The sequence below is a fragment of the Eriocheir sinensis genome, chromosome 56, assembly GCF_024679095.1.
Source record: "Eriocheir sinensis breed Jianghai 21 chromosome 56, ASM2467909v1, whole genome shotgun sequence".
Classification (NCBI taxonomy): Eukaryota; Metazoa; Arthropoda; class Malacostraca; order Decapoda; family Varunidae; genus Eriocheir; species Eriocheir sinensis.
Genome location: NC_066564.1, coordinates 116,236 through 142,500, shown reverse-complemented (window position 1 = coordinate 142,500; position 26,265 = coordinate 116,236). Strand labels below are relative to the sequence as shown.

Here is a 26,265-nt window from a genome sequence, read left to right as displayed (position 1 = left end):
TCTCTCTCTCTCTCTCTCTCTCTCTCTCTCTATAACTTTTAGGTGTAAGTAGTCATGATAACTGTATATGATAGTTTGTGATAAAGGTAGAAATAACTTATTACTGCATGTATACAATTTTTATATGAATAGCCCAAGTAACGTTTTTAGTAATGTTTTTAAATGCTTTTTTTGCTTCATTGATTTTATTTATTTTTAATGTACAAATAACTACTAGGGAGCTCTTAAGCCAAAATGAATTTCATTTTGTATACAAAATTTAATGTATCACAATTTGACGAATAAAGTATCTATCTATCTATCTATCTATCTATCTATCTATCTATCTATTTGCACCTGGGCCTATTGGAATCGTTTTGCCTCCCAGAATGCGGCCAAATTCGCACTCTTCCTCCTCCTCTTGCGGACTTATTTCGACTTCTTCTTCTTCCTCTTGGGGACTTATTTCGACTTCTTCTTCCTCTTGTGGAATTTTGGTCTTCCTCTTCCTCCTCTTGCAGGCGTTTTTGAGCGATAATTTGTGCTAGCTATCGTCAAGTTGCCTCAGGGTTTTGATTTTTTACGCCATTGTTACGATAGCTACAGTATTGTGCTTAGTCTCATTTTAAAGAGCGTCTATTTTTACATATTTTGGTATGTAGGAATTAGTCATTACGGGCCGAGTTTTATAGTTATCAAAGTATATATTCACTTAACTTCGCTCACTTGTCCCAGCCATAACGGAAAATTGTACCCCAAAGACTCAAAATTCACCTTGTTTAGGCCTCAGAAGCTCCCTCAGCCCCCTAAAAGCGTCTAATAAGTAATAACTAATAAATATCTTCCATTATAACCTATCTGGGGGTCATAGGGACATTAAAAAGACATAATTACTTAACGTAAACACATGCGCAGGGCGATGCTCACCTATTTCAAGACCAAAAATATTCAATAAGACATTAAATTCTAGCTATTTACGTATATTTACAAGCTAGTGGGCCTCACAGAAGGTTCAATAACTATCCCCATATATAATTACCCCCATACAGGCCTTACAATAGGTCTAAAAAAATAATTATGGGGCTAAATAATGTAATTCCCTCGCTGGCATACGACCCCAAGGGCTAACTCTATGTACGTTTACCTAATAATTAACACGTCTAGAGGCTTCTAATGACTATTTTTCGTCTCTAATTATTTTCTTTGTAATGTTTGAACGTTTATTAGGCGTTTGAAGACGTCTGAAAAAAAAGGGGTGAGAAATAGGCGTTTAGGTAACTGTCCACAGACAACATGGCGGGGCACTGGTCGAGGTAGGAAAAAAGTGCTCTCTTATTTTTCTTATTTTCTCCTATTCTAAGGACTCTAGACGCCTACTGTGCCTACGTAAAGTTAGCTAGAAGATTAATTCACCCTTCCAAGTGGCTCAAGTGGAATGTAGTCACGTCAAACACCGTCAAAATTGATATATAAGAAGGAGCCATTTTGAGTTTGAGGTGGTCTGAGTAATGGCTCAAAAAAATATTCTTGTATATTCCCTATTTTCTCCTATTCTAGGGTCTCTAGACGCCTACTGTGCCCACGAAAAGTTAGCTAGAAGATTAATTCACCCTTCCAAGTGGCTCAAGTGGAATGTAACTACGTAAAACACCGTAAAAATGGATATATAAGAAGGAGCCATTTTGAGTTTGAGGTGGTCTGAGTAATGGCCCTCAAAAAAGATTCTTGTATATTCCCTATTTTCTCCTATTCTAGGGTCTCTACACGCCTACTGTGCCCACGAAAAGTTATCTAGAAGATTAATTCACCCTTCCAAGTGGCTCAAGTGGACTGTAACTACGTAAACCACCGTAAAAGTCTATATATAAGAAGACGCCATTTTGAGTTTGAGGTGGTCTTGACTGATGGCTCTCAAAAAATGTTCTTGTATATTCCCTATTTTCTCCTATTCTAGAGCCTCTAGACGCCTACTGTGCCTTCGAAAAGTTAGCTAGAAGATCAATTCACCCTTCCAAGTGGCTAAAGTGGACTGTAGTTAAGTAGAAGACAGTGAAAAGGGGAAGAATGAATCCGTTTCTCTTTCTCTTCATCTCCCCCTGTTGATGTTCTTGGGGTCAGCCTTTGCAACGGCCCCCCTGCTTTTTTTGTTTTCTATTCTTGTTCCTTGTTTTCCAAAGTTCACTCAGAGCTTTTTTCAATAAGTTTTTACCAATGGTGTCACTGAAGAGGAGTTATCCCAGCCAATTTTCTTTCTAAGGGTGATCAGATGTCTTATATTTCTGTGTTATTTCTTTTAGGTTTTCACAATACAGTAAAAAGTGATGAAGATTTTCCTTGTCAGTTTCACAGCCATCACACCGCACTGTGTCTCCTATAAATCTTCTTGTCATTTAAATTTAAAGTGTTTCTTCTGCATTTAAAAAAGTATTATGGAGGCAACTGTGTTATCATGGAACTCTTCTTGCGGGGAGATCTGATAGAAGTATTCAATTGGGTCAAGGGTTACAACAAAGGCGATATAAGTAAAGTACTGAGAATTAGCCAACAGCAGGATAGAACTCGCAGTAATGGATTTAAATTAAAAAAAAGTATAGATTTAGGAGAGATATAGGCAAGCTTTGGTTTAGTAATAGGGGGTTTTGATAGGTTAGGTTAGGTTAAGTTTAGGGTATCTTCAAACACATGATAGCCAGCACTTTACAGTATAAATCAATAAAGAATGACCTCACTTAGTTGTATAGAAAGTCTCATTACTAAGGAAGCATATATGAATTTTCTGAGTCAAGACCTATAGTAACTGTTTGGGGTTTTGATAGGTTATGTTAGGTTAAGTTTAGGGTATCTTCAAACACATGATAGCCAGCACTTTACAGTATAAATCAATAAAGAATGACCTCACTTAGTTGTATAGAAAGTCTCATTACTTAGGAAGCATATATGAATTTTCTGAGTCAAGACCTATAGTAACTGTTTGGGGTTTTGATAGGTTATGTTAGGTTAAGTTTAGGGTATCTTCAAACACATGATAGCCAGCACTTTACAGTATAAATCAACAAAGAATGACCTCACTTAATTGTATAGAAAGTCTCATTAGTAAGGAAGCATATATGAATTTCTGAGTCAAGACCTATAGTAACTGTTTGGGGTTTTGATAGGTTATGTTAGGTTAAGTTTAGGGTATCTTCAAACACATGATAGCCAGCACTTTACAGTATAAATCAACAAAGAATGACCTCACTTAGTTGTATAGAAAGTCTCATTACTAAGGAAGCATATATGAATTTTCTGAGTCAAGACCTATAGTAACTGTTTGGGGTTTTGATAAGTTATGTTAGGTTAAGTTTAGGGTATCTTCAAACACATGATAGCCAGCACTTTACAGTATAAATCAACAAAGAATGACCTCACTTAGTTGTATAGAAAGTCTCATTACTAAGGAAGCATATATGAATTTTCTGAGTCAAGACCTATAATAACTGTTTGGGGTTTTGATAGGTTATGTTAGGTTAAGTTTAGGGTATCTTTAAACTCCCTTCCTTGTCCATTCCCTTGAGGTCAGTTCCAGCAGTATTTATTTAGCCAGAGAGCTTGTAATATGGCCATAGATAAGGGCTTGCTTGTGCTTGTAAATTGTATGCCTTTCATTTTTTCTTCCTTCTTTCCTGTTTAATCTCTTTCCCCTCCTCCTCTTCCTTATCTCTCTTCCTCTTCCTCCTCCTCTCCCTTCCTTCCTCCTCCTGAGAGAGCCCGGGTTCGATTCCCAGGCAGAGTGGAAAAATTTGGACGGCTTTTCCGATACCCTACGCCCCTGTCCACCCAGCAGTGAATGGGTACTAGGTATTAATCGGAGTTGTGTCCCGTCTCCTGGGGTCTGTTCCCTTCTCCTATAGTTCCTTCCCCTTCTGTCTCTCTCCGGCATATGACCACAGATGTTGTGTCCCGTCTCCTGGGGTCTGTTCCCTTCTCCTATGATTCCTTCCCCTCCTGTCCCTCTCCGGCATATGACCACAGATGTTGTGTCCCGTCTCCTGGGGTCTGTTCCCTTCTCCTGTAGTTCCTTCCCCTTCTGTCTCTCTCCGGCATATGACCACAGATGTTGTGTCCCGTCTCCTGGGGTCTGTTCCCTTCTCCTATGATTCCTTCCCCTCCTGTCCCTCTCCGGCATATGACCACAGATGTTGTGTCCCGTCTCCTGGGGTCTGTTCCCTTCTCTTATAATTCCTTCCCCATCTGTCTCTCTCTGGCATATGACCACAAATGTTGTGTCTCCTGGGGTCTGTTCCTTCTTCTATAATTCCTTCCCCTCTGTCTCTCTCGGCATATGACCACAGATGTTGTGTCCCGTCTCCTGGGGTCTGTTCCCTTCTATAATTCCTTCCCCTTCTGTCCCTCTCCGGCATATGACCACAGATGTTGTGTCCCGTCTCCTGGGGTCTGTTCCCTTCTATAATTCCTTCCCCTTCTGTCTCTCTCCGGCATATGACCACAGATGTTGTGTCCCGTCTCCTGGGGTCTGTTCCCTTCTATAATTCCTTCCCCTTCTGTCTCTCTCCGGCATATGACCACAGATGTTGTGTCCCGTCTCCTGGGGTCTGTTCCCTTCTCCTATAGTTCCTTCCCCTTCTGTCTCTCTCCGGCATATGACCACAGATGTTGTGTCCTGTCTCCTGGGGTCTGTGTCCTTCTCTTATAATTCCTTCCCCTTCTGTCTCTCTCCGGCATATGACCACAGATGTTGTGTCCTGTCTCCTGGGGTCTGTTCCCTTCTCTTATAATTCCTTCCCCTTCTGTCTCTCTCCGGCATATGACCACAGATGTTGTGTCCCGTCTCCTGGGGTCTGTTCCCTTCTCTTATAATTCCTTCCCCTTCTGTCTCTCTCCGGCATATGACCACAGATGTTGTGTCCCGTCTCCTGGGGTCTGTTCCCTTCTCCTATAATTCCTTCCCCTTCTGTCTCTCTCCGGCATATGACCACAGATGTTGTGTCCTGTCTCCTGGGGTCTGTTCCCTTCTCCTATAGTTCCTTCCCCTTCTGTCTCTCTCCGGCATATGACCACAGATGTCGTGTCCCGTCTCCTGGGGTCTGTTCCCTTCTCCTATAATTCCTTCCCCTCCTGTCTCTCTCTGGCATGTGACCACAGATGTTGCGCCGACTAAACAAAACTTTCCAACTGTTCCCTTCTCCTATAATTCCTTCCCCTTCTCTCTCTCTCCAGCATATGACCACAGATGTTGCGCCCACTAAACCAAACTTTCCAACTGTTCCCTTCTCCTATAATTCCTTCCCCTCCTGTCTCTCTCCGGCACATGACCACAGATGTTGCACTGCCCACTTAACCAAACTTTCCAGCTCTTTTCCCTCCTCCTCTTCCTTATCTCTCTTCCTCTTCCTCTTCCTCCTCCTCCTCTCTTCCTCTTCCTCTTCCTGTAGTATGTTGATTTGCCTGCATGAATCTTGCTATATGTATACTGTAAGACCTGCATGTAAGATTTGGTTTGGCATGTTGCTAAATAGTCTGATGTCCTTCCTCTGTACCACACCTTCTCCCTCACTATGTTGGGTGGACTCCTATCCTCCTCTCTCTCTCTCTCTCTCTCTCTCTCTCTCTCTCTCTCTCTCTCTCTCTCTCTCTCTCTCTCTCTCTCTCTCTCTCTCTCTCTCTCTCTCTCTCTCTCTCTCTCTCTCTCTCTCTCTCTCTCTCTCTCTCTCTCTCTCTCTCTCTCTCTCTCTCTCTCTCTCTCTCTCTCTCTCTCTCTCTCTCTCTCTCTCTCTCTCTCTCTCTCTCTCTCTCTCTCTCTCTCTCTCTCTCTCTCTCTCTCTCTCTCTCTCTCTCTCTCTCTCTCTCTCTCTCTCTCTCTCTCTCTCTCTCTCTCTCTCTCTCTCTCTCTCTCTCTCTCTCTCTCTCTCTCTCTCTCTCTCTCTCTCTCTCTCTCTCTCTCTCTCTCTCTCTCTCTCTCTCTCTCTCTCTCTCTCTCTCTCTCTCTCTCTCTCTCTCTCTCTCTCTCTCTCTCTCTCTCTCTCTCTCTCTCTCTCTCTCTCTCTCTCTCTCTCTCTCTCTCTCTCTCTCTCTCTCTCTCTCTCTCTCTCTCTCTCTCTCTCTCTCTCTCTCTCTCTCTCTCTCTCTCTCTCTCTCTCTCTCTCTCTCTCTCTCTCTCTCTCTCTCTATCTCTCTCTCTCTCTCTCTCTCTCTCTCTCTCTCTCTCTCTCTCTCTCTCTCTCTCTCTCTCTCTCTCTCTCTCTCTCTCTCTCTCTCTCTCTCTCTCTCTCTCTCTCTCTTTTATTTACTAAGCATGATTACATAAGGTGGTACATGACAACTAAAGGTTACCGGTAAGGTTCCGAATAATTATCTGTAGTTGTGTTACAAGATAATGTACAGTACAGTGATAAAGTTAGTGGTGTACATTAGACAATAGCCAGGTGTTCACTTCTTTTTTAAAAGTGTGGAGTGTAGTGGATGTGTGAATGTGAGTGTGTCTTGTCAGGCAGTTCCAGAGTCTAGTATATCGGGGCACGAATGAGCGGAGGAAAGTCTCCGTTCTGGCGAAGGGCACGGTGAGCTGGTGTTCCCTCGACAGAGCGACCCTGGTGGCGTGGGGGTGTGGTGTTGCCCACTTTTGCCGGAGAGTTGCGAGGTGCGGAGCAGCCTGCATGTGTACCTTGTAGATGGTACACAGGCCAGCCACGTCTCGCCTCTGCTGAAGAGGATGTAGTGGAGTGGGTTGCTGCTGGTTTGGGGCGGCCCTTTGAGAGATGAGCCGTTGGGCGCGGTTTTGTACCTTGTCGAGAAGACCCAGGTATGATTGAGGGCAGGATGACCATGTCAGGGGGGCGTATTCCATGAGGGAGCGAACCTGGGCAGCATAAAGGTTCGACACTCCCTTCGCATCAAGGAGGTGGGAGACACGCCTGACACAGTTCAGCCATCCTGCTGCCTTGGATGCAGTCTTCCTGACGTGGCTGGTGAAGGACAGGCTGTTGTTTGCCTCCACACCGAGGACAGTGATAGACTGTTGCAAGGGCAGCACCTTCCCTTGTAGGATTATGGGGGGAGTGGGGATGGCTGGGGGGCAGCGTCGCCTTGAGACCAGCATGACCTGTGTCTTGTCGTGTGCCAGGTCAACCTGCCAACGATGTCCCCACGATGAGACGGTCTGTAAAACCTGGTTGATAAGGGCGACGGGTGCACAGTGATCTGTACCGTCGCAAGGGAATGTGAGGGTACAGTCATCCGCGTAGGTGTTTGCTTCAGGTATGAGGTGGAGAAGATCATTGAAATACACATTCCACAAAAGTGGTCCAAGGACACTACCCTGTGGGACGCCAGCATTTATAGGATACTCCCCTGAGGTGTGACCGTTCACCATTACACTGAGCGATCTGTCCTCGAGGTAGTCGTGAAGGAGATGGAGGAGCCTGCCACTAACACCCACGCTCTGGAGTTTGGAGATGAGTCCGGAGTGCCACACACACACACACACTCTCTCTCTCTCTCTCTCTCTCTCTCTCTCTCTCTCTCTCTCTCTCTCTCTCTCTCTCTCTCTCTCTCTCTCTCTCTCTCTCTCTCTCTCTCTCTCTCTCTCTCTCTCTCTCTCTCTCTCTCTCTCTCTCTCTCTCTCTCTCTCTCTCTCTCTCTCTCTCTCTCTCTCTCTCTCTCTCTCTCTCTCTCTCTCTCTCTCTCTCTCTCTCTCTCTCTCTCTCTCTCTCTCTCTCTCTCTCTCTCTCTCTCTCTCTCTCTCTCTCTCTCTCTCTCTCTCTCTCTCTCTCTCTCTCTCTCTCTCTCTCTCTCTCTCTCTCTCTCTATAGACATGGGGGAACTAATATATTTTAGAACCAAATTGATCTCTTTTTTTAGGCTTTGCAAGTTGTTAATGTTAGAGTTGGAAGCATCTGACAATCCCATGTCTTCTTACAGGCCAAGCAGTGCAGAGGAGGAGAAGAAGGAGGAAGAAGAAGAGGAGGATGTGAGTTCTATACATAAAGGCAGATCAATATATAGAAGCTTATGGAGTAGAGGAAATATGTCATTCTATGTTCTTACTTTACTGTTTTAAATCAACAACAAAATCACATGATAAAACCTAAAACAATAATAATAATAATGTAGAGTATTGAAAATACAGATAAAGCACTCAAACTAAAAGCAAACTAAACAGCAAACTAAATAAATTAGGTGGTTGGTCCGCTCAGTCTGGAGCAAGCTTTCAGCAATTGGTCAGTTGTAATCCTATGTTGGTCGTACTTTTTCCAACCTTGCACCTTGCATAGAACGATATTTCCATCACTGATAGCATGACAGCTTGCTGTCCTTGACCAGTCGCACCTGAATATGTACGTTCTTGGCTTCTTTGCACAGCAGGGATATAGAGAGGAATGTGTGCGTTGCCTGCACTAACAGACTAGCGGGTATATGGTCACAGGTCCCACGCAGCTTGAGCCATTCTTTCAATTATCGTAAATTACCAGTGTTTCTCTGGGGCTTATAACAATTACACTTCAATACAATAAGTGACTATTGTTGATAAAAATGAATTTATATTTTCTCTCGTTTACCAATAAATAAAACAATGAGAATGATCAGCTACATTTTTATTAAGTGTAGTTGTTGCAAGTCTCAGAGAAACACAGGTAATTTACGATAATTGAAAAAAATTAGCTCAAGCTGCGTAGGCTGTGACCCTATCGCAGGTGACACCTGCTAAGAATGAATAAAAAACATCCATACAAACTCCCGCTCATACCCGCGCACGCACCCAAGGGGGATGGAGTGGCTTGGGTCGAACGTGGGGCAGGCCGGAGTGACCAGGGCTGGAGTGACTTGCTTCCCACTTTGGCTTCCCACATCAGCTATTTCTAAAGGTCAAAGATTGGGTCAGTCGGGTTCTAATGAGTGTTTCTTTAGGTTCATGGTACAGAAGAAGGGTCAAACTGCCACCAGGGTCATAAAGCTACTGTGGGAAATTCCCAAAACTCCTACATAAGCCTTGTCAAATAGGTGAATTTGGACAACAAAATGTTTAGTAATACTGCCCAAGGGTCTTCAGGCCACTCCTGAGCCAGCTTGGAGACAGTTTGGGATACTTTTTGCTTGTCTGTGGCCTGGTCACCACAGCTACCACTAACTACTTGCCTCACACTCACAAAACACACAAACTGGAGTTCAAATTCACCGCAGAGATGCAAAACAAACTCCCTGCTCCAAGAGAAACGAGGATGAACGGGAAGCTGATTATGCTTGGTTTTATTCTTTTCTTTTAGTCTTTTCACAAGTTTTTTGTCTTTAGTTTCTTCTGGTGGCAAATGTATTTCCTCAGTCTCTGTTTTCAGAATATATTTTTTTTAGTGCCAAAGGCAGTATTGATATTATTATATTTACATCCCCTGTTTGCCGCAGCCAGCTGTTCTACGATGGCCATCAGAACTTCGCACAGGAGCTGGCCGTCATTGTGGACCAAGAAGCCACGGCCGTCTCCCCTTCAGACCGGCTCATGAACATAATCACCATTGGACTGCAGCACGAACATGGTATAGTGGCTTGTGATTATCAAGTCTAGCACTGATGCATTAGGGAGCCAAATACTGCAAGATAACATAGCAGAGAGAGAGAGAGAGAGAATGTGTGTTTGAGTTTCTTCATGTAAAATAAATGTTTGAAAGGATACATTTTATTGAGGCTTATGCATATGTATGATATATCACTCTAAACTACTCCATTATGCAAGCACTTATACTAATTGAACATAGATTAGATTAGCTCTAATAAATAAGTCTGTGCACTATAATGGTATCTAAACATCATACTAGGTACAATACAGTCGAGGCCAATCCTTTGACATTGTAGGACTGACACCCTGAAACAGTGATCCAAAAAATACAAACTCAGTCTGCACATCTGTTATCAGCATCACCTGGCCTCTGAGCTTCCCTCTGCCCCCTGTCCATGGCATTGAGCAAGGGCCTGAGAGTGTATTAAGGCCACTGCCCATTTCCTTGAGCTGGTGAAAGACATTTTCTTACATATATTTTGTTCCTGAATTGTGTAGTTGATTGATTTTATATTTTCTTCCCTCTTTTCTTTTTTTTTCATCACTTGGAGTACGAAACGGAACCCCAGACCAGCGCCCCCGAGCCAGCCATGTATGAGACCGCCCATGTCACCTCCCACAAGGACAAGTGTCGTGCCGCAGCCTTCTCCATGGACGGGAGTTTAGTGGCCACGGGGAGTGTGGACGCCTCTATAAAGGTAGTGTGCTGAGTTTGAGTAGTCATTTCAAACACACCACTTCATATAATGCGCCATATTACTAAACATTTCGTCGCCAAAGTTCACATATTTGACAAGGCTTTCATAGGAGTTTTGGGCATTTCCAGAAGTAGTTTTATGACCCTGGTGGTTGTTTGACCCTTCTTCTTTTGAACCTAAAGAAACACTCATTAGATCTCGATTGATCCCCTCTTTGACCTTTAGAAATAGTTGGTGTGAATAGTGAAAGAGTCTCAAAATACCGACCAGTATATATATATATAAAAAGTCAATCCCGTCAAAGCTAGTAGGTTCAGCTGAGGCATAAATTCAACCCCTAGTAAGACATGTAAGGTATGTCAACACTTTATCATCTCCGTCAGTCATTACTAATCCACTGCCTTTCCCAACAGTCTCCACCACTTGTCTCCCTCCTGCTCTGGTTAATGCTGTGACATCTCTTGGCCAGGGATGGAGTAGTTATTATTATGCCTAGGAAATGCCAAGTCCAGAGGAATTACAGCAAGTGTTATCTTTACAGTGCGTTAATGGAGCCGACTTTTTAGAAGGGGATCTGTCTCATAAGCAAAGGGGGTGGACTAAGTGAACTATAATAACACATATGAAACTGCTGCTCCTGAAGAAAGATGCCAAAATGAGACTATCAAATCTAGTTCTTGAGGTGTCTTGATGCTAACTTTTATTCTTTCTGTTGTTAATTGCTATGCCACTCTGTTTCTTTTTTTATTGATATTTCTCTGTTTTCTTCAGGAGCAGCATTTTTGCATGGATTATCTTCACTTAGTCCATCTCTGCTACTTATAAAAAGATCCCCTTCTAAAGTCAGCCACAACAACACTATGTAGAAATTGCACTTACTCTAATTCCCCTGGACTGTGATCTCCCTAGGCATAGTTAGTAATAATAATGATAACAAGCATAACAGTAACGGTTTTACCCTCTCCTTTCATTCTTTCAGATCTTGAACGTGACCCTGATGCAGTGGAGCTCCATCCAGATGCTGTGGTTGGTCACCCAGTCATCCGCACGCTGTATGACCACCTGGATGAGATCACTTGCCTAGAGTTCCACCTGAGGGAGCAAATCCTGATATCTGGCAGCTGGGACACCAATATCAAAATGTTTGACTTTAGTAAGACATCCGCCAAGAAGGCCTGCAAGACTCTTAACGGTAAGATTTTGTGTGTTATCAACAGATTTCTTTATAAAAACTACATGGGAAACATTTCAGCCTCTCATGGCCTCCTCCTCCTCCTCCTTCTCCTCCTCCTCCTCCTCTTCATCATCATCATCATCATTATTAGGCACTTCAGTCCACTGCAGGATTTTTCTTCCATCTTTCCTATTTTTACATCCATTCATCCATTCAATAAATTTCCCATTCATCCATTCACCCATTCATATATCCATCCATGTACCTATTCATTCATCCTTCCACCTTTCCACATATCCATCCACCCATTCATTCATACATTTTTCCATTCTTCCTTGTTTTCATACATCCATCCATTCAAAGAGACATCTATCCAATCAGTAAATTTTCCATTCACTCATTCATTCGTACATCCATCTAGTTTAACATCAATCATTCACCCATCCACCCATCCATCACAGTCCTCTCCACCGCAGGACGCAGAACAGGTGACCAGTATGTCCATCCACCCCAGTGGAGACTTCTTGGCTGTCACCACCGAGGGGCCAGTGGTGAGGTTTTACGACATCAACACGTGCCAGTGCTACGTGTGTCCCTACCCCCGGGAGCACCATGCTGGGCCCCTCACCAGCGTGCGCTACTCTGGACGCCTCCAAGGACGGGGACATCAAAATCTGGGATGGGGTGTCGGGCCGCTGTGTGCAAACCTTCACCAAGTGCCACGACGGGGCTGAGGTCTGCTCCGTGCTCTACTCTCGGAATGGCAAGGTGAGGGCTGTTGTGCTGCGAGGTGCTGGGAAGGAGAGTGGTACTGTTGGTGTGTGCAGGAGTGTACACAAATGTTGAGGCATATGGCTGAGATCTTGTGGACAGATGGGATGTCCAGTGAGGAGGTGGCAAGATGTGGATTGGAGGAGTTGAGTGTTGTGCTGAGAGTAAGGAGATGGAGGCAATTTGGGCACATGAAAAGGAGGGAGGATGGTAAGGCACTGGGGTGAGTGTCAGGTCATGGCCCACCAGGCAGGCCAAGGAAGACATGGAGGCAGTGTGTTTGAGAACATTTGGCAGCATTAGGCACTGGAGAGGCTGAGGCAATGGATAGTAATAGTTGGAAGTGTATGTTGACCGTCTAACTTCATGAGAGATTATGGAAAAACCTGACATTAAACAGATGATGATGATGATACAGGACTGTGGAGGTAATATATCAGCCTCCTAGTGACTCAGCATTTGGTTTAGTTTGTTAAGTTGTGGACACCCTACTTTGAACTTATGGCTCAGTAGCCTCTTCTTGCTTGCCAAGTCGCATGCTGCAGAAGGGGAATGGAGGCTGAGGAAGGCAAAGACGGGAGTGGGAGACGAACTGGTGAGGGAGAAGAGAAGACTTGCATTGCATAGAGGGGCTGCTGCCATGTTAAGAGTTTGGAGTAAGGTAGACTGATGATTTTGACAGTAACTGTTGACTCTGAGGCAAGTGCATTGTGAGTCTTTGATGTTCTTCCCATTTGGCTGAAGTGCTGCGGTAATCTTTCTACTATTTCCTTAGAAACCTTTCAGCTCCCTGGTAATGGGCATAGATACACTGATGCCTACTGTCACCCTAACAATACTTATTATCCTTGGGGCTGGACTTCATAGTGATCAAGTTTACCGTTGTTTTAAAGTTTTCAGTGGTTCAGTTATGGTCACTAGTTTTCTTCCAGTGACTTCAAGGCTTTCATGAATGAATGATCAAGATACCTCATGTTTAAATCATTTCTTTTGGTGAGGGTGCTGGACTTGTCTTTGTGGGAATGACATTTTGCAGATTAGTTTCTTTGTCAAGCCCTTGGTTTCACTGCCTATTTGTAGAAATGCCATGAATAATGAAAAATTAATAAGAAAAATACTGATAGTCATCCCTTTTTCCCAGTACATCCTGTCGTCGGGTCTGGACAGCATTGTCAAGTTGTGGGAGCTGTCAACAGGCCGATGCCTCATTGCCTACACTGGTGCCGGCTCAGTGGGTGAGTGTGGACCACCAACCACCTGCTTATCTAGTCCAGGCCAACCTTCAGTAAACCCTCTGTTTGCCTCCACCAGATATTTTGCTCCTCGGGGGACCACAAACTTGGTGGTCCCCCAGTTAGCACCCACCAGGAGCACAGCCCATGCCATAGTCAATCATTTTTTTGATGCAGCAACACCTTGTTCAACACAGTTTGCATACCACATAATAAAAGTCCAATTCTTCATCATCATCATTTCATCGACACCTGCTTCTAGGAGCTCCCACCAGGGGATGGCCACGGCAGAAGAGCTTCCAACTTTCTCTATCCAGACACTCCCTCCTTGCCTGCTCAAAGTTTCTCAAAGATCTTTCCCTCCTCTCCCTAACATACTCTTGCACCCTATCCCTCCATTTCACTGGAGGTCATCCTCTCGCATTCCCTCCCTCTATCTCACTCACATACACCCTTCTGGTCATCTTACTCTCCTCCATTCGCTCCATGTGGCCAAACCACTTAAAGTCTGTCCTTCACTTCTTCCACCACTCCACACTTCTTCCCTTCACTCCTGTGACACATTCCAAAAGACTTGTACACTTTCATTACTCATTCCATCCATTCTACTCACACCACAAGCACTCCTCAAATGACTCATTTCCACTGCCTGCACTCTAGACCTCAGACTTTCATTCCAGGCCCACGTTTCACTTGCATATGTGAGGGTTGGTACTATTATTGTATTTCTCAAATCCCTCTTTACCTACATGCTCACATTCATGATTCGTCCCGAAGACCCTATCACCCTTCTTCCTTGCAATGCCCTTTCTCTTTTCTCTCCCTCTGTACCACCATGCTTACACATAACTGATCCAAGGTACTTAAACTCATTGATCTCCTCCATTTCTTCACCATTCAAAATTATTTTGCATTCTTTTTCACATTCAATTCCCACTCTATATGGGCATACAAAATCTACAACCTCACTTCTACTTCGCTCACAAACCATCACTTTACTTTTGTTGACATTTACTTTCAGCTTTCTCCTGTTACAGACACTATCAAAAACACTGACTAAATTTTGTAGGTCACTTTAATTTTCTGCAATGAGCACCGTGTCATCAGCAAACAGTATCAAATTCAGTACCCACTTCCTTCCCTCATCAAACATTCTTACTCCAACTTCTCCAACTCTGCCCTCCATTTCTCTAATAACACCATCCACATAAATATTGAATAACCATCTTAGGCTCAAGTTTAGGGGATTGACTTTCACATGCATTCTTTTCTAGAATGGTAAATGTATTGCCCAACTAAACATATAACTTTGTGGGATTGATTTTAAGATAAGATAAAGTTTTGCATGCAAGAAGCCATTTTTTCTTACCCCTTGTTCCTCAGGCCGGCAGGAGCACAGCGCACACGCCATGTTCAACCACACCGAAGACTTTGTCATGTTCCCGGACGAGGCCACCACCTCCCTCTGTGCCTGGGACGCTCGCAACCTGCTGTCCCTCGGTGAGTCATGGGTGTTTGAGGGTCAGGTAGGGAGCTGACGGGGACGGGTCTCACTTTCACCTGGGCACTCAGGGTTGATAAGCTTAACATCATCCTTCTTCCTATGTAAGTGTTCTTGCCATGGGCCATTATACCTTTATTTAAGCTTTTGAGTGTGTAAGATTAGTTGTAATATTGCATAAGTTGCCATAATGGTGGAGGAATGTTGTGCAGAGGCCTCTTCTTTTCAAAGTTAGGAAGCAGGCCAAGGGTAATTTTAAAGAGCATGCTCATTGAATTGAATTTCAGGAAGTTGGATAACACTAAAATCAGTTTTAGTAGAATATCTCCAGTTAGTTCCCCGATGATGGAATATATCAGCAGCTAAGGTGTACAAGGTAGGGTTAGGTCTTGAGGGGTCTCATAGTCCATTGTCTCACTGTCTTACCCTCTCCCCAGGTCACAATGGCCCTGTGCGACACATGGTCCACTCACCCTGCTCGCCGGCCTTCATCACCTGCTCAGATGACTACCGGGCAAGGTTCTGGTACCGCAGGAATGTCCACTGAAACCCTTCAACAAGACTTTGCTGAGGGTCAAGGGAAGGGCCTTTTATCCAATTTTTGTTTTATAACAATACAGTTGGGTGTTTCAGTTTGTACGCACCTTGTAATTAGTACTCATGCCAAGAATAAAGGTACCTTGGAAAAGTAAGCAGAATTAAAAATAGGAATGATTGTCAAAGTGAAGAATGATTATCAATCTGTATTTTGACAGCATTAGATACTCAATCTTTCTTATGCTTGTCTAGTGAAAAATAATAATAATAAGAAGAGAGAGAATGTTATGAGCTATGATTAAGTATCTGGAGGTGTGAGAACTTCAATTCTTTCTTTAATTCCTACTAGATATATTATTAAGTCCGTCTTAGAAAATTAAGTAAGAAGTCAAGATAAAAGATACAGGTAAGGATGAGAGAGCCATATCCTCCACAGGAATAAGTCAAAATATATTAGTTCCCCCATGTTTAAAAAGAGAGAGAGAGAGAGAGTGTGTGTGTGTGTGTGTGTGTGTGTGTGTGTGAGAGAGAGAGAGAGAGAGAGAGATTTACATAGAAAATCAGACCACACAGACCCCATGGTCCAGACTAGGTGGTCTGTCCTTAAACTTAAATGATTCTACATTAATCAGAAGGCTCCAAAACGAAGAGTAACATTGAATTGAATTGAATTGAAATATTTATTGTTGTAAAATACAACAAAGGGGAATGGCTGGGCTTGCAGACAAAGCCCTGACTATATAGGCTAGTTGCAAAAAATAAAAATCTCCATTGTACAAAAATAAAACATGTTGAGGTTAGTTAAAAGAAATTAGAATGTAAATACTGATAATATTCCTGAGGAGGTACACATGCAATTACCACCATGCACATGAGTCTAAACACTATCACCAGTAAACATAATTGCATCAGTAGAATCAAAAAGCGCCTCCCATCTAATACCATTTTGAGGTCTGATGGCTACCAAGTTCTTTACATCTAGCATTGAAATCACCCATGAGTACAGTCTGTTCTTCCAAAATACGGTCAGGGAGATGTTGAACATGGAAATCACCTGAGTGAATATATGAATTTGCAAAGAAAATTTGATCATTAGGGGTGTGCAAAGTAACAATGACAATTTCAACACCTTGACGAGAACTCTTTTCCCCACATACGTTTTACAAGGCCTACATAGGGGTCATGGGCCTTTCCTAGTGTAGTTTTATTTTATTTCTGACATAAACGTGAAAAAACACTTATTAGGCGCATTTGACATCGTTTTTTGTCCTGTAGACATAACTGATGTGAGAATCGGAGGCGTTTTTCAAGAATGCCGACCCAGAGATTATGAAAAAAGGCAAAATTGTGCCCGATCAGGTATTTTTGGCCAAAGTGAATTGATTTAGGCCAAACGCTTGACAAAAAGCCAAAATTGAGGTTTCATTTAGCCTCAAAAAGGTCAACTCGGTGGGTGGTTCTTTAGAATATTCGTGTATTTTAAATGTCCTTTAGCTTTACGGTTATGAGCTATATTATTGTATTTTTATAGTCATTAATTTATAGTTCGTCCGTGCGTAAGATCATTAATACGCTTGGGGGAGGCACTATGGTAAATTTGGCGGGGTCAGCGCGTCGGTTCTTTCCTGGAATATTCGTGTATTTAAAATGTCCTTCAGCTTTACGGTAATGAGCTATATTATTGTGTTTTTATAGTCATTAATACATAGTTCGTCCCTGCGTAAGATCATTAATACGCTTGGGGGAGGCACTATGGTAAATTTGGCGGGGTCAGACCGTCGGTTCTTTCCTGGAATATTCGTGTATTTAAAATGTCCTTCAGCTTTACGATTATGAGCTATATTATTGTGTTTTTATAGTCATTAATACATAGTTCGTCCCTGCGTAAGATCATTAATACACTTGGGGGAGGCACTATGGTAAATTTGGCGGGGTCAGCGCGTCGGTTCTTTCCTGGAATATTCGTGTATTTAAAATGTCCTTCAGCTTTACGGTTATGAGCTATATTATTGTGTTTTTATAGTCATTAATTCATAGTTCGTCCGTGCGTAAGATCATTAATACGCTTGGGGGAGGCACTATGGTAAATTTGGCGGGGTCAGCGCGTTGGTTCTTCTCTGAAATATTCGTGTATTTAAAATGTCCTTCAGCTTTACGGTAATGAGCTCTATTATTGTATTTTTATAGTCATTAATTCATAGTTCGTCCGTGCGTAAGACCATTAATACGCTTGGGGGAGGCACTATGGTAAATTTGGCGGGGTCAGCGCGTCGGTTCTTTCCTGGAATATTCGTGTATTTAAAATGTCCTTCAGCTTTACGGTTATGAGCTATATTATTGTGTTTTTATAGTCATTAATTCATAGTTCGTCCCTGCGTAAGATCATTAATACGCTTGGGGGAGGCACTATGGTAAATTTGGCGGGGTCAGCGCGTCGGTTCTTTCCTGGAATATTCGTGTATTTAAAATGTCCTTCAGCTTTACGGTAATGAGCTCTATTATTGTATTTTTATAGTCATTAATTCATAGTTCGTCCCTGCGTAAGACCATTAATAAGCGTGTTTGAGATACTAAGCTTGGCGGGGAAGCGAGCCTTGGCGCCATTCCCGGGCCGACCTCCATTCCGAGCAGACGCACGGCAAGACGCTCCTCACGATGGCGCCAAATATTCACGATTATAACGCCGCAGCCCGGTTATTCGGCAATAGCACTACTTAATTAAGGTAAGATAATAGCTGGGGGGCAGAAAGGGGGCGAGGCGGTCACGTTATAAGGTTGAAGTGTGTGTGTGTGAGCGAGTGTGTGTTGCGAGGGTAAACTTATATATTCCAGTGATAGTTTCTTTTTATTAATTTATTTCATATTTTCGAAGTCATTTATGGTTTGCAGTGTTTTTTTTATGCTTTATCGAGATTCTGGTTAACTTATTTATTTCCCTTATCACTTATCCCTTGAATATTATCTTCTTTATCACATTAATTATCCATATCTGTTACATTTTATCAGTAATTTATGGTTTTTAGTGTGATTTTATATTCCTGTAAGACAAACTAATTCTGACTGGCTTCGTTACTCATATTTCCCTTATTACTATACGGACCAAGCAAGTTTCAGGTAAGTTTTAATTTAATTTTATCCATATTATATTTCCACGCCGGTAAGTTTTGGTTTTATTAATAATTCGACGAGGTATGAAGACGCCCACCGCTTTCTCCCTCTTAGACACGTTAATTCACCTTCAGAGCTCCCGGAAAGCCATAATTAAAGTGTGAAAATATCAAAACTAGTCTCCAGGAAAGCCATAATTAAGTTTAAGCCTCTAAAAATGCTTGAAAATGGCTATAATATATCTGTGTGTGGCTTTCTTGAGTGATTTTGAGCGGGAAATGGGGGGCGTCCCTATTCTCTGCTCTGATTGGCTGTCCTGGGGGCCTTGCTGTGCGCTGATTGGCTGTGAGCTCCCCGCCTTTTTTTCCTGCTCTGTGATTGGTCGCGGCACCAGGTCAGCAGCTTCCCCCTCATTGCAACTTTGGCGCCAAAATCTCGCTCCCTCACACACACGCCTCTTAACCTTCAAGACTCGTAGAAAACCATAATTAAAGTGTGCAAAGACTAAAAGTAACCTCTTGGAAAGCCACAGTAAGAGTGTAAGGCTTAAACAGGCTTGGTCGCGGTGCAAAGGACGGCTTCCCTCATAAGAATCTTTGCCGCCAATTTCTCGCACCCTCACACACACGCCTCTTAACCTTCAAGACTCGTAGAAAACCATAATAAAAGTGTGCAAAGACTAAAACTAACATCCCGGAAACCCATAGTAACGTTGTAAGGCTTAAAACAGGCTTGGAAATAACTATATATGTGTGTACGGACCCGACAGTTTCTCGCTCCTTCACACTCACGCCTCTAAACCTTCAAAGCTCCAAGGAAACCATAATTAAAGTGTGCAAAGACTAATTCTAACCTCCCGGAAAGCCATAGTAACATTGTAAGGCTTAAAACAGGCTTGGAAATAACTATATATGTGTGTACGGACCCGACAGTTTCTCGCTCCTTCACACTCACGCCTCTAAACCTTCAAAGCTCCAAGAAAACCATAATTAAACTGTGCAAAGACTAATTCTAACCTCCCGGAAAGCCATAGTAACATTGTAAGGCTTAAAACAGGCTTGGAAATAACTATAATATATCTTTGGCTTTGGCGGGAGAGGGCACCGTCCCTATTCTGTGCTCTGATTGGCTGCCCGGAGCTTCCTGTGCGCTGATTGGCTGGGAGTCTTCGCGTCCACACAGCCATGGCCACCAGTCAACCCCACACCATGGCCCCGCTGGCTCCCACTATATCTTGCCTCCACGAGCTTGCCAGGGACTTGTGGAGTGTAATTTGAGGTGAGACAGTGCTATGAGTCGTTATATTATTGCTGGGTCAATGATATAAGTGCGTAATAGGGCTGTGTGGCGTCTAGTGTTGAGGTGACCGCCGGGCAGTCGTGGCAGCGCCGTGGTTAATATATATTTTGAGGTGAGAGACTTACACGTTGTTATTTGCATGCGTGACTAACTCTACAGCTGTGTTACTGTGCTCCTGTGGGCTGTGTTACGTATACGTCTTGAGGTGACGGTCAGGGAGGCGTGTGACGGGTTGCAAGTGTTACGCATTGCCAATGACTGTTTGGGTACCCCAGACTAGTGTTACGTTATTATATCGTTACCTGCAACACTATACAGCTTCGTCACGGTGATGTATGGTACTGTGTTACGTCTACGCATTAAGGTGACGGTCAGGGAGGCGTGTGACGGGTTGAAGGTGTTACGCATTGCCAGACAGTGATTGGGTACCCTAGACTAGTTTTACGTTATTTCGTTACCTGCCACACTATATAGCTTCGTCACGGTGATATATGGTACTGTGTTACGTCTACGCATCAAGGTGACGGTCAGGGAGGCGTGTGACGGGTTGAAGGTGTTACGCAGTGCCAGAAACAGTGATTTCATATCCTAGACTAGTGTTACGTTATCATTTCGTAACCTGCCACACTATATAGCTTCGTCACGGTGCTGTATGGTACTGTGTTACGTCTACGCATTGTGACGGGCGGGGAAGGCATGTGACGTGTGTTCAGGGACAGTGTTACGTATTGTGTTACCTGGCAAGCCATCTGCGTGATGGGACCGTGTCTATGGGTCGCATTACAAGACATTTCCCCGCCCAAGAACACTCACAGATACTCACAGAAGATTCCCTGGAAGAGGCCTTAAGTGGCCTGTGGCTCCAGTTCAGCAGCCTGAACACTGTGTGGGCTGCGCGTGGTGACTATTTGTGCTCTATATGAAAATTTTGTTCTTGATTTTTCCAAAATTTATCGAGTTTTGCCTCAAAACTCTCTACTGAGTCAGCGTTCACTACCCACTCTGGCAAACTGTTCCAGGTATTAACCACCCGGTTGGGGAATGAAAACTTCCGAACATTCAGCCTAGCTCTTGGTTTAAAGATTTTCTTAGAGTTTCCCCGTGTGGTGCTATCTTCCCTTAAATCAAAAAGTCCCTCTGTACAATCTATATCATATTTCCTGGTTACAATTTTAAAAGTTTCAATTTGGTCTCCCCGGGATCTTCTATATGCCAGTGTGGGCAACTCAAGCTGTCTCAGTCTCTCTCCATATGGCAGGTCTTTCAGGCAAGGCACCAGCTTCGTTGCTCTTCGCTGCACGTTCTCCACAGCCTCAGCATCCTTCACCAGGTGTGGACTCCATACCTGGTTGGCATATTCTAAATGGGGTCTTACCAATGCAGTGTAGAGTGTCTTGAATACTGCAGGGTCAAGGTGAATAAAAGTTCTTATCAGCCCCACAATCTTATTCGCCTTGTTAATTTTTTCGGCCAGGTGGTCTGAGAACATGAGCTTGTTATCAATGACCACACCTATGTCCTTTTCTACCCTGGTCTTATTGATTTTACTGTACATATTATTATAGTCCGAGAGCTAGCTACGGGTGATTTTACCCCAACGAGCCCAGAAGATATAATGCTCTAACTTGTTAAGTTTATCACTGACAATTGAAAAAGGTTTGTCAGCTGCTTCAACTCAGGTGAAATACTTTTTGAGGTTGATTTTACTTTTCAAACTATACACTTCAAACTTTGTATATAAACTATGTATTTATTCTTAATAATATGGCGATATAACTCACAGAATATTTAAGGGGATGAAGGGGTCAGCTGCCCTTAAAAGACCCTAAAAGTGTTGGATTTTACCCCAAAAGCTACACGAATCATATTCACTCAGTATAATGATAAAATGCAGTAGATATGAATCTACTAATAACTGACACTATTTCTCGGTGGTAAAAGGGGGTCAGCTGCCCTCCAAATTTAGTCTGATTTTGGCCCTTGGGGTAAATGTCTTACCCCAAGAGCTACACGTACCAAAATGCAGTAGCACAGAGTTAATCTGTCCAAATTGATAATGAGACTAAAACTGACAACATTATCAGGTGGTAAGATGTGGTTTTTACCTCACGGGGTCAAAATGGGCAAAATTTGGAGGTCAGCTGACCACATCTTACCACCTGATAATGTTGTCAGTTTTAGTCTCATTATCAATTTGGACAGATTAACTCTGTGCTACTGCATTTTGGTACGTGTAGCTCTTGGGGTAAGACATTTATACCCCAAGGGCCAAAATCAGACTAAATTTGGAGGCAGCTGACCCCCTTTTACCACCGAGAAATAGTGTCAGTTATTAGTAGATTCATATCTACTGCATTTTATCATTATACTGAGTGAATATGATTCGTGTAGCTTTTGGGGTAAAATCCAACACTTTTAGGGTCTTTTTAAGGGCAGCTGACCCCTTCATCCCCCTTAAATCGCCATATTATTAAGAATAAATACATAGTTTTATATACAAAGTTTGAAGTGTATAGTTTGAAAAGTAAAATCAACCTCAAAAAGGGGTATTTTGGCACCCCCTGGGCAACACCCACCCAGTTGAAGCAGCTGACAAACCTTTTTCAATTGTCGGTGATAAACTTAACCAAGTTAGAGCATTATATCTTCTGGGCTCGTTGGGGTAAAATCACCCGTAGCTAGCTCTCGGACTATAAACTTTGTCCTCAATTTCTGATTGCCCAATCCTCATGTGTTTACTTTTGTCTAGGTGAAAATTCATGAGCCATTTTTCTGTCCATCCTTTGAGCTCATCTAGGTCCTCTTGCAGCTTGTCACAATCTTCCCTTTCCTTTATCTTTCTAAAAATCTTAGTGTCGTCTGCATACAGGAACACTTGGCTGTCATGTTTGACTGAATCCGGCAGGTCATTTATAAACATTACAAATAGCAAAGGACCCAGCACCGAGCCCTGTGGCACTCCACTTGTCACGTCCTTCCATGCTGATGCCTCGCCATTGACCAGGACCCTCTGCTTCCGACCAGTCAAAAAACTATGAATCCATCTGAGCACCTTGCCTTCCACTCTATAGCTGGAGACTTTCTTCATTAATCTCTTATGTGGGACTCTGTCAAAGGCCTTCATGAAATCCAGGTAAACCACATCCACAGCCAGCCCCTCGTCAAGAGCCTCAGTCCATGCGTCAAGCACTTTGATAAGTTGCAGCACCGTCGATCTGCCGAGATGAAGCCAAATTGCTTATTACTAAAGAGATTGTTCATTTTCATGTGTGCAATAATTTCCTCTCTCAAAAGTGACTCCATCATCTTGCAGAATATACTAGTAAGGCTGACCGGCCTATAGTTGCCTGGATCACATTTATTCCCCTTTTAAAAATGGCTGTGATGTGAGCTCCAGTCTTCTCTTCTGGTACCACACCATCCTGCAATGAACTGCTGTATAGTATCCTCAAAGGCTCCAGCAGTGTCTCCTTCAATTCCTTTATGATCCTAGGGTGTATCCCGTCAGGTCCAGGTGACTTGTTTCTTTTAAGGTTTTCTATTACCTTCCTTATTTTATCCTGTGTTATTTCCACATTATCAAATCTTGGGGCCTCTTTGATGTCAGCTACTGGTAAGTTTCCATCAGGTTCATTAATAAAACCCCAGCAAACTGTTCAGATAATATATCTGCCTTTTCTGTATCACTTGTTGCTTTTTCAATTTTCTCCTCATCCTTATATAAGTCTCCAATCCGTGATTTGGTTCTTGTCTTGGACATCACATATTTCCAGAAGATTTTGGGGTTCTCTTTAATATTCTTCGCTATTTCTCTTTCTTTGAGTTTCACAGCATTTCTTGTTTGGTGTCTAACCTGATTGTTTATTCTTCTGTACTCCTTCTCAATATCCACTGCCATAGTTGTGTTGTTTTCCTGTCTTTTTTTCTTTAGCATTTCCCATAACCGTTGTTTTCTCTTTATTTTTGACCACAGCTTGTCACTCATTGGCAATGACTCGTTTGTTCTTTTCCTCATCTTTTCTATATCTCCAATATGTTTCTTAGGTACACACTCTTCCACAACCTCCTGCAATTTGTTAATAAATTTCTTCCATTTGTAATCGATGGTTATTTCCTGTGACAAAAACTCTTCCCAATCTATATTGAGACGATTTTTCATAAGTTGATAGTCTGCCTTCTCGTACATGTACACTTGTCTCTTACTTCTGTCCTCTAGTTCGTGTGTGGCTACAGCAAAAGTAATGCAAGCATGGTCACTTTTTCCAAGCGGTGTATCTAACACAATATCATCTACTATTGAGTCATCATTGCTGAATATCAAATCAAGTGTATTGCCTGTGTTGCCTCCTCTTATCCGTGTTACGTCCTCAACATGTTGGGTGAAAAAACAATCACGTACCTTTTCAACAAACAGTGTGCTAAATTCTGTTGCTCCAGTTTCTGTGGTGTAGTTGTTCCATTTGACTTGAGGAAGATTAAAGTCCCCTATTAATACTTTATATTGCACCCTGCTATCACTTCCTTCCTTCATCAGCTGGAGCAAACTATTGTTATTGTCCATGTCACTGTTTGGACTTCTATAGACAGACATAATCAATAATTTTGCACCACAGCATACCATTTCAATGCCACAGTATTCATTATAATTGACCTTCAATTCAACTGTATTATATTTCATGCCCTTCTTGATATATATAATTAAGCCCCTCCCTATTTCATTGTGTAAATTTTGTTCAATGATATCATATCCTTCCAGAGAGTATTCGGCAGTAGTTCTGTCATACCTGTAGTGTTTTGGTTTAACTTCTTGGAGGGCTATTACCTGAGGTGTTCTCTCCATTTTCCCCAGTCTGCATTTTAATTCAAGCCTCTTATCTAAACTAAAAATATCTTCGTTACTAAACATAATGAGAATATCCTTAATGTCTACTGAACTTAGAGTACTATTGTCCTTTGGTAGTTTATTTAGGCCGTGTTTGAGGAGGCTGAGTTCTCGGTCTCCGCTGGATTTTGGTATCCCCTTACTTTCACAATCCTTCTGTGCCATGGTGGCCCAACCACTATATGTTTCCCTTTCCCTGCAGTGTACAGGTTTTTTGCCTCATTCCATAAGGCTGCCTCGTGATCTCTCTCTCTCTTAGTAAGGTCATGGGTAACCCTCACTGATTTATACAAAGGGCTGGCATGCAAATTTTTGATGTTTTTGAATAAAGTTTTCTTAGCTTCAGTGTCTGTTTGTTTCACAAGAAGAGGCCGAGGTTTGGCACTAGATGTTCCCAATCTGAACACACATATTTGCCAAGGCTTTTGTAGGAGTTGTGGGCATTTCCAGGGATAGTTTTATGACCCTGGTGGTAGTCTGACCCTTCTTCTGTACCAGGAACCTAGAGAACCTGATGGATCCCCTCTTTGTCCTTTAGAAATAGCTGATGTGATATGGCAAAGTGTCTTGTAATACCAGCCTATAACTCTTATTCTCCTTCTTCCACAGTTGCCCTGACACAACATGTAAGGGGCAGAAACAGAAGGTTACAGCACCCAATACCTACCACAACATGCTACTGCACACAATACTAGCACAGCCATACCAAGAAAACAAGGTGGACATTTTAGAACTATTGTTATGTAAAGAAGCAATAAGACTGTGAAGTCAAGAAAGACCTGATCAGAAGAATGGGGAAGAAGAAGAAAAGAAAACTGACCTCTTTTACAATACACAGGTTACTGGACCCCTCCCTTTTACACAGACTACTACTACTACTGCTACTACTACTACTACTACTACTACTACTACTACTACTACTACCATATTGCAGCTTTAATCAAGAAACTTGAAACATGCATAAACAGAAGGAAGGAAATTAAATATATGCAAGAATTTTGGAAGAATCGCTTAAAATCTGAGAAGAGACGGCAGCACTCAACCAGGCACAAGAAAATCAAGAAGTGGAGGCTCCGAACTGCACTGAACTGAACTGTAAACTTTATCAGAAGGGAGGATATTAAATATACTCAAGAATTTTAGAAGAATCGCTTAAAAATCAGAGAAGAGAAGGCAGCACAACCAAGCACAAGAAGACCATTTAGAGGGGCAAAGGCAACCCTCCGAACAGAACTGGAAACAAACAGAAGGGAGGAAATTAAATATACTCAAGACTTTTAGAAGAATCGCTTAAAAATCAGAGAAGAGAAGGCAGCACAACCAAGCACAAGAAGACCATTTAGAGGGGCAAAGGCAACCCTCCGAACAGAACTGGAAACAAACAGAAGGGAGGAAATTAAATATACTCAAGACTTTTGGAAGAATCGCTTAAAATTCAGCCAGGCACAAGAAGACCATTTAGAGGGTCCGCTGCAAAGGCACTCCCTCCGAACTACACTGCACTGAACTGACCTGGTTACGGCGCCTGTGCAAGTGA

At 42.8% G+C, this 26,265-nt stretch overlaps 1 protein-coding gene across 1 annotated transcript; it reads left to right on the top strand.

Annotated features, from left to right (window-relative positions):
- Window positions 1–1,265: 1,265 nt before the first annotated feature.
- Window positions 1,266–26,265, top strand: LOC126984135 (cleavage stimulation factor subunit 1-like). The gene is made up of 8 exons (XM_050837515.1): window positions 1,266–1,292; window positions 7,897–7,945; window positions 9,380–9,506; window positions 10,076–10,224; window positions 13,311–13,404; window positions 14,785–14,901; window positions 15,340–18,162; window positions 25,338–26,265. The coding sequence occupies exons 1-7, from the start codon at window positions 1,273–1,275 to the stop codon at window positions 15,447–15,449; spliced, it is 666 nt and encodes a 221-aa protein (XP_050693472.1). The 5' UTR covers window positions 1,266–1,272; the 3' UTR covers window positions 15,450–18,162; window positions 25,338–26,265.

Coding starts and splice junctions, on each gene's coding strand:
- LOC126984135 (XM_050837515.1), top strand. CDS start 1,273: ATGGCGGGGCACTGGTCGAG. Junction 9,507..10,075: donor TGGACTGCAGCACGAACATG/GTATAGTGGCTT, acceptor TTCATCACTTGG/AGTACGAAACGGAACCCCAG. Junction 13,405..14,784: donor CACTGGTGCCGGCTCAGTGG/GTGAGTGTGGAC, acceptor CTTGTTCCTCAG/GCCGGCAGGAGCACAGCGCA.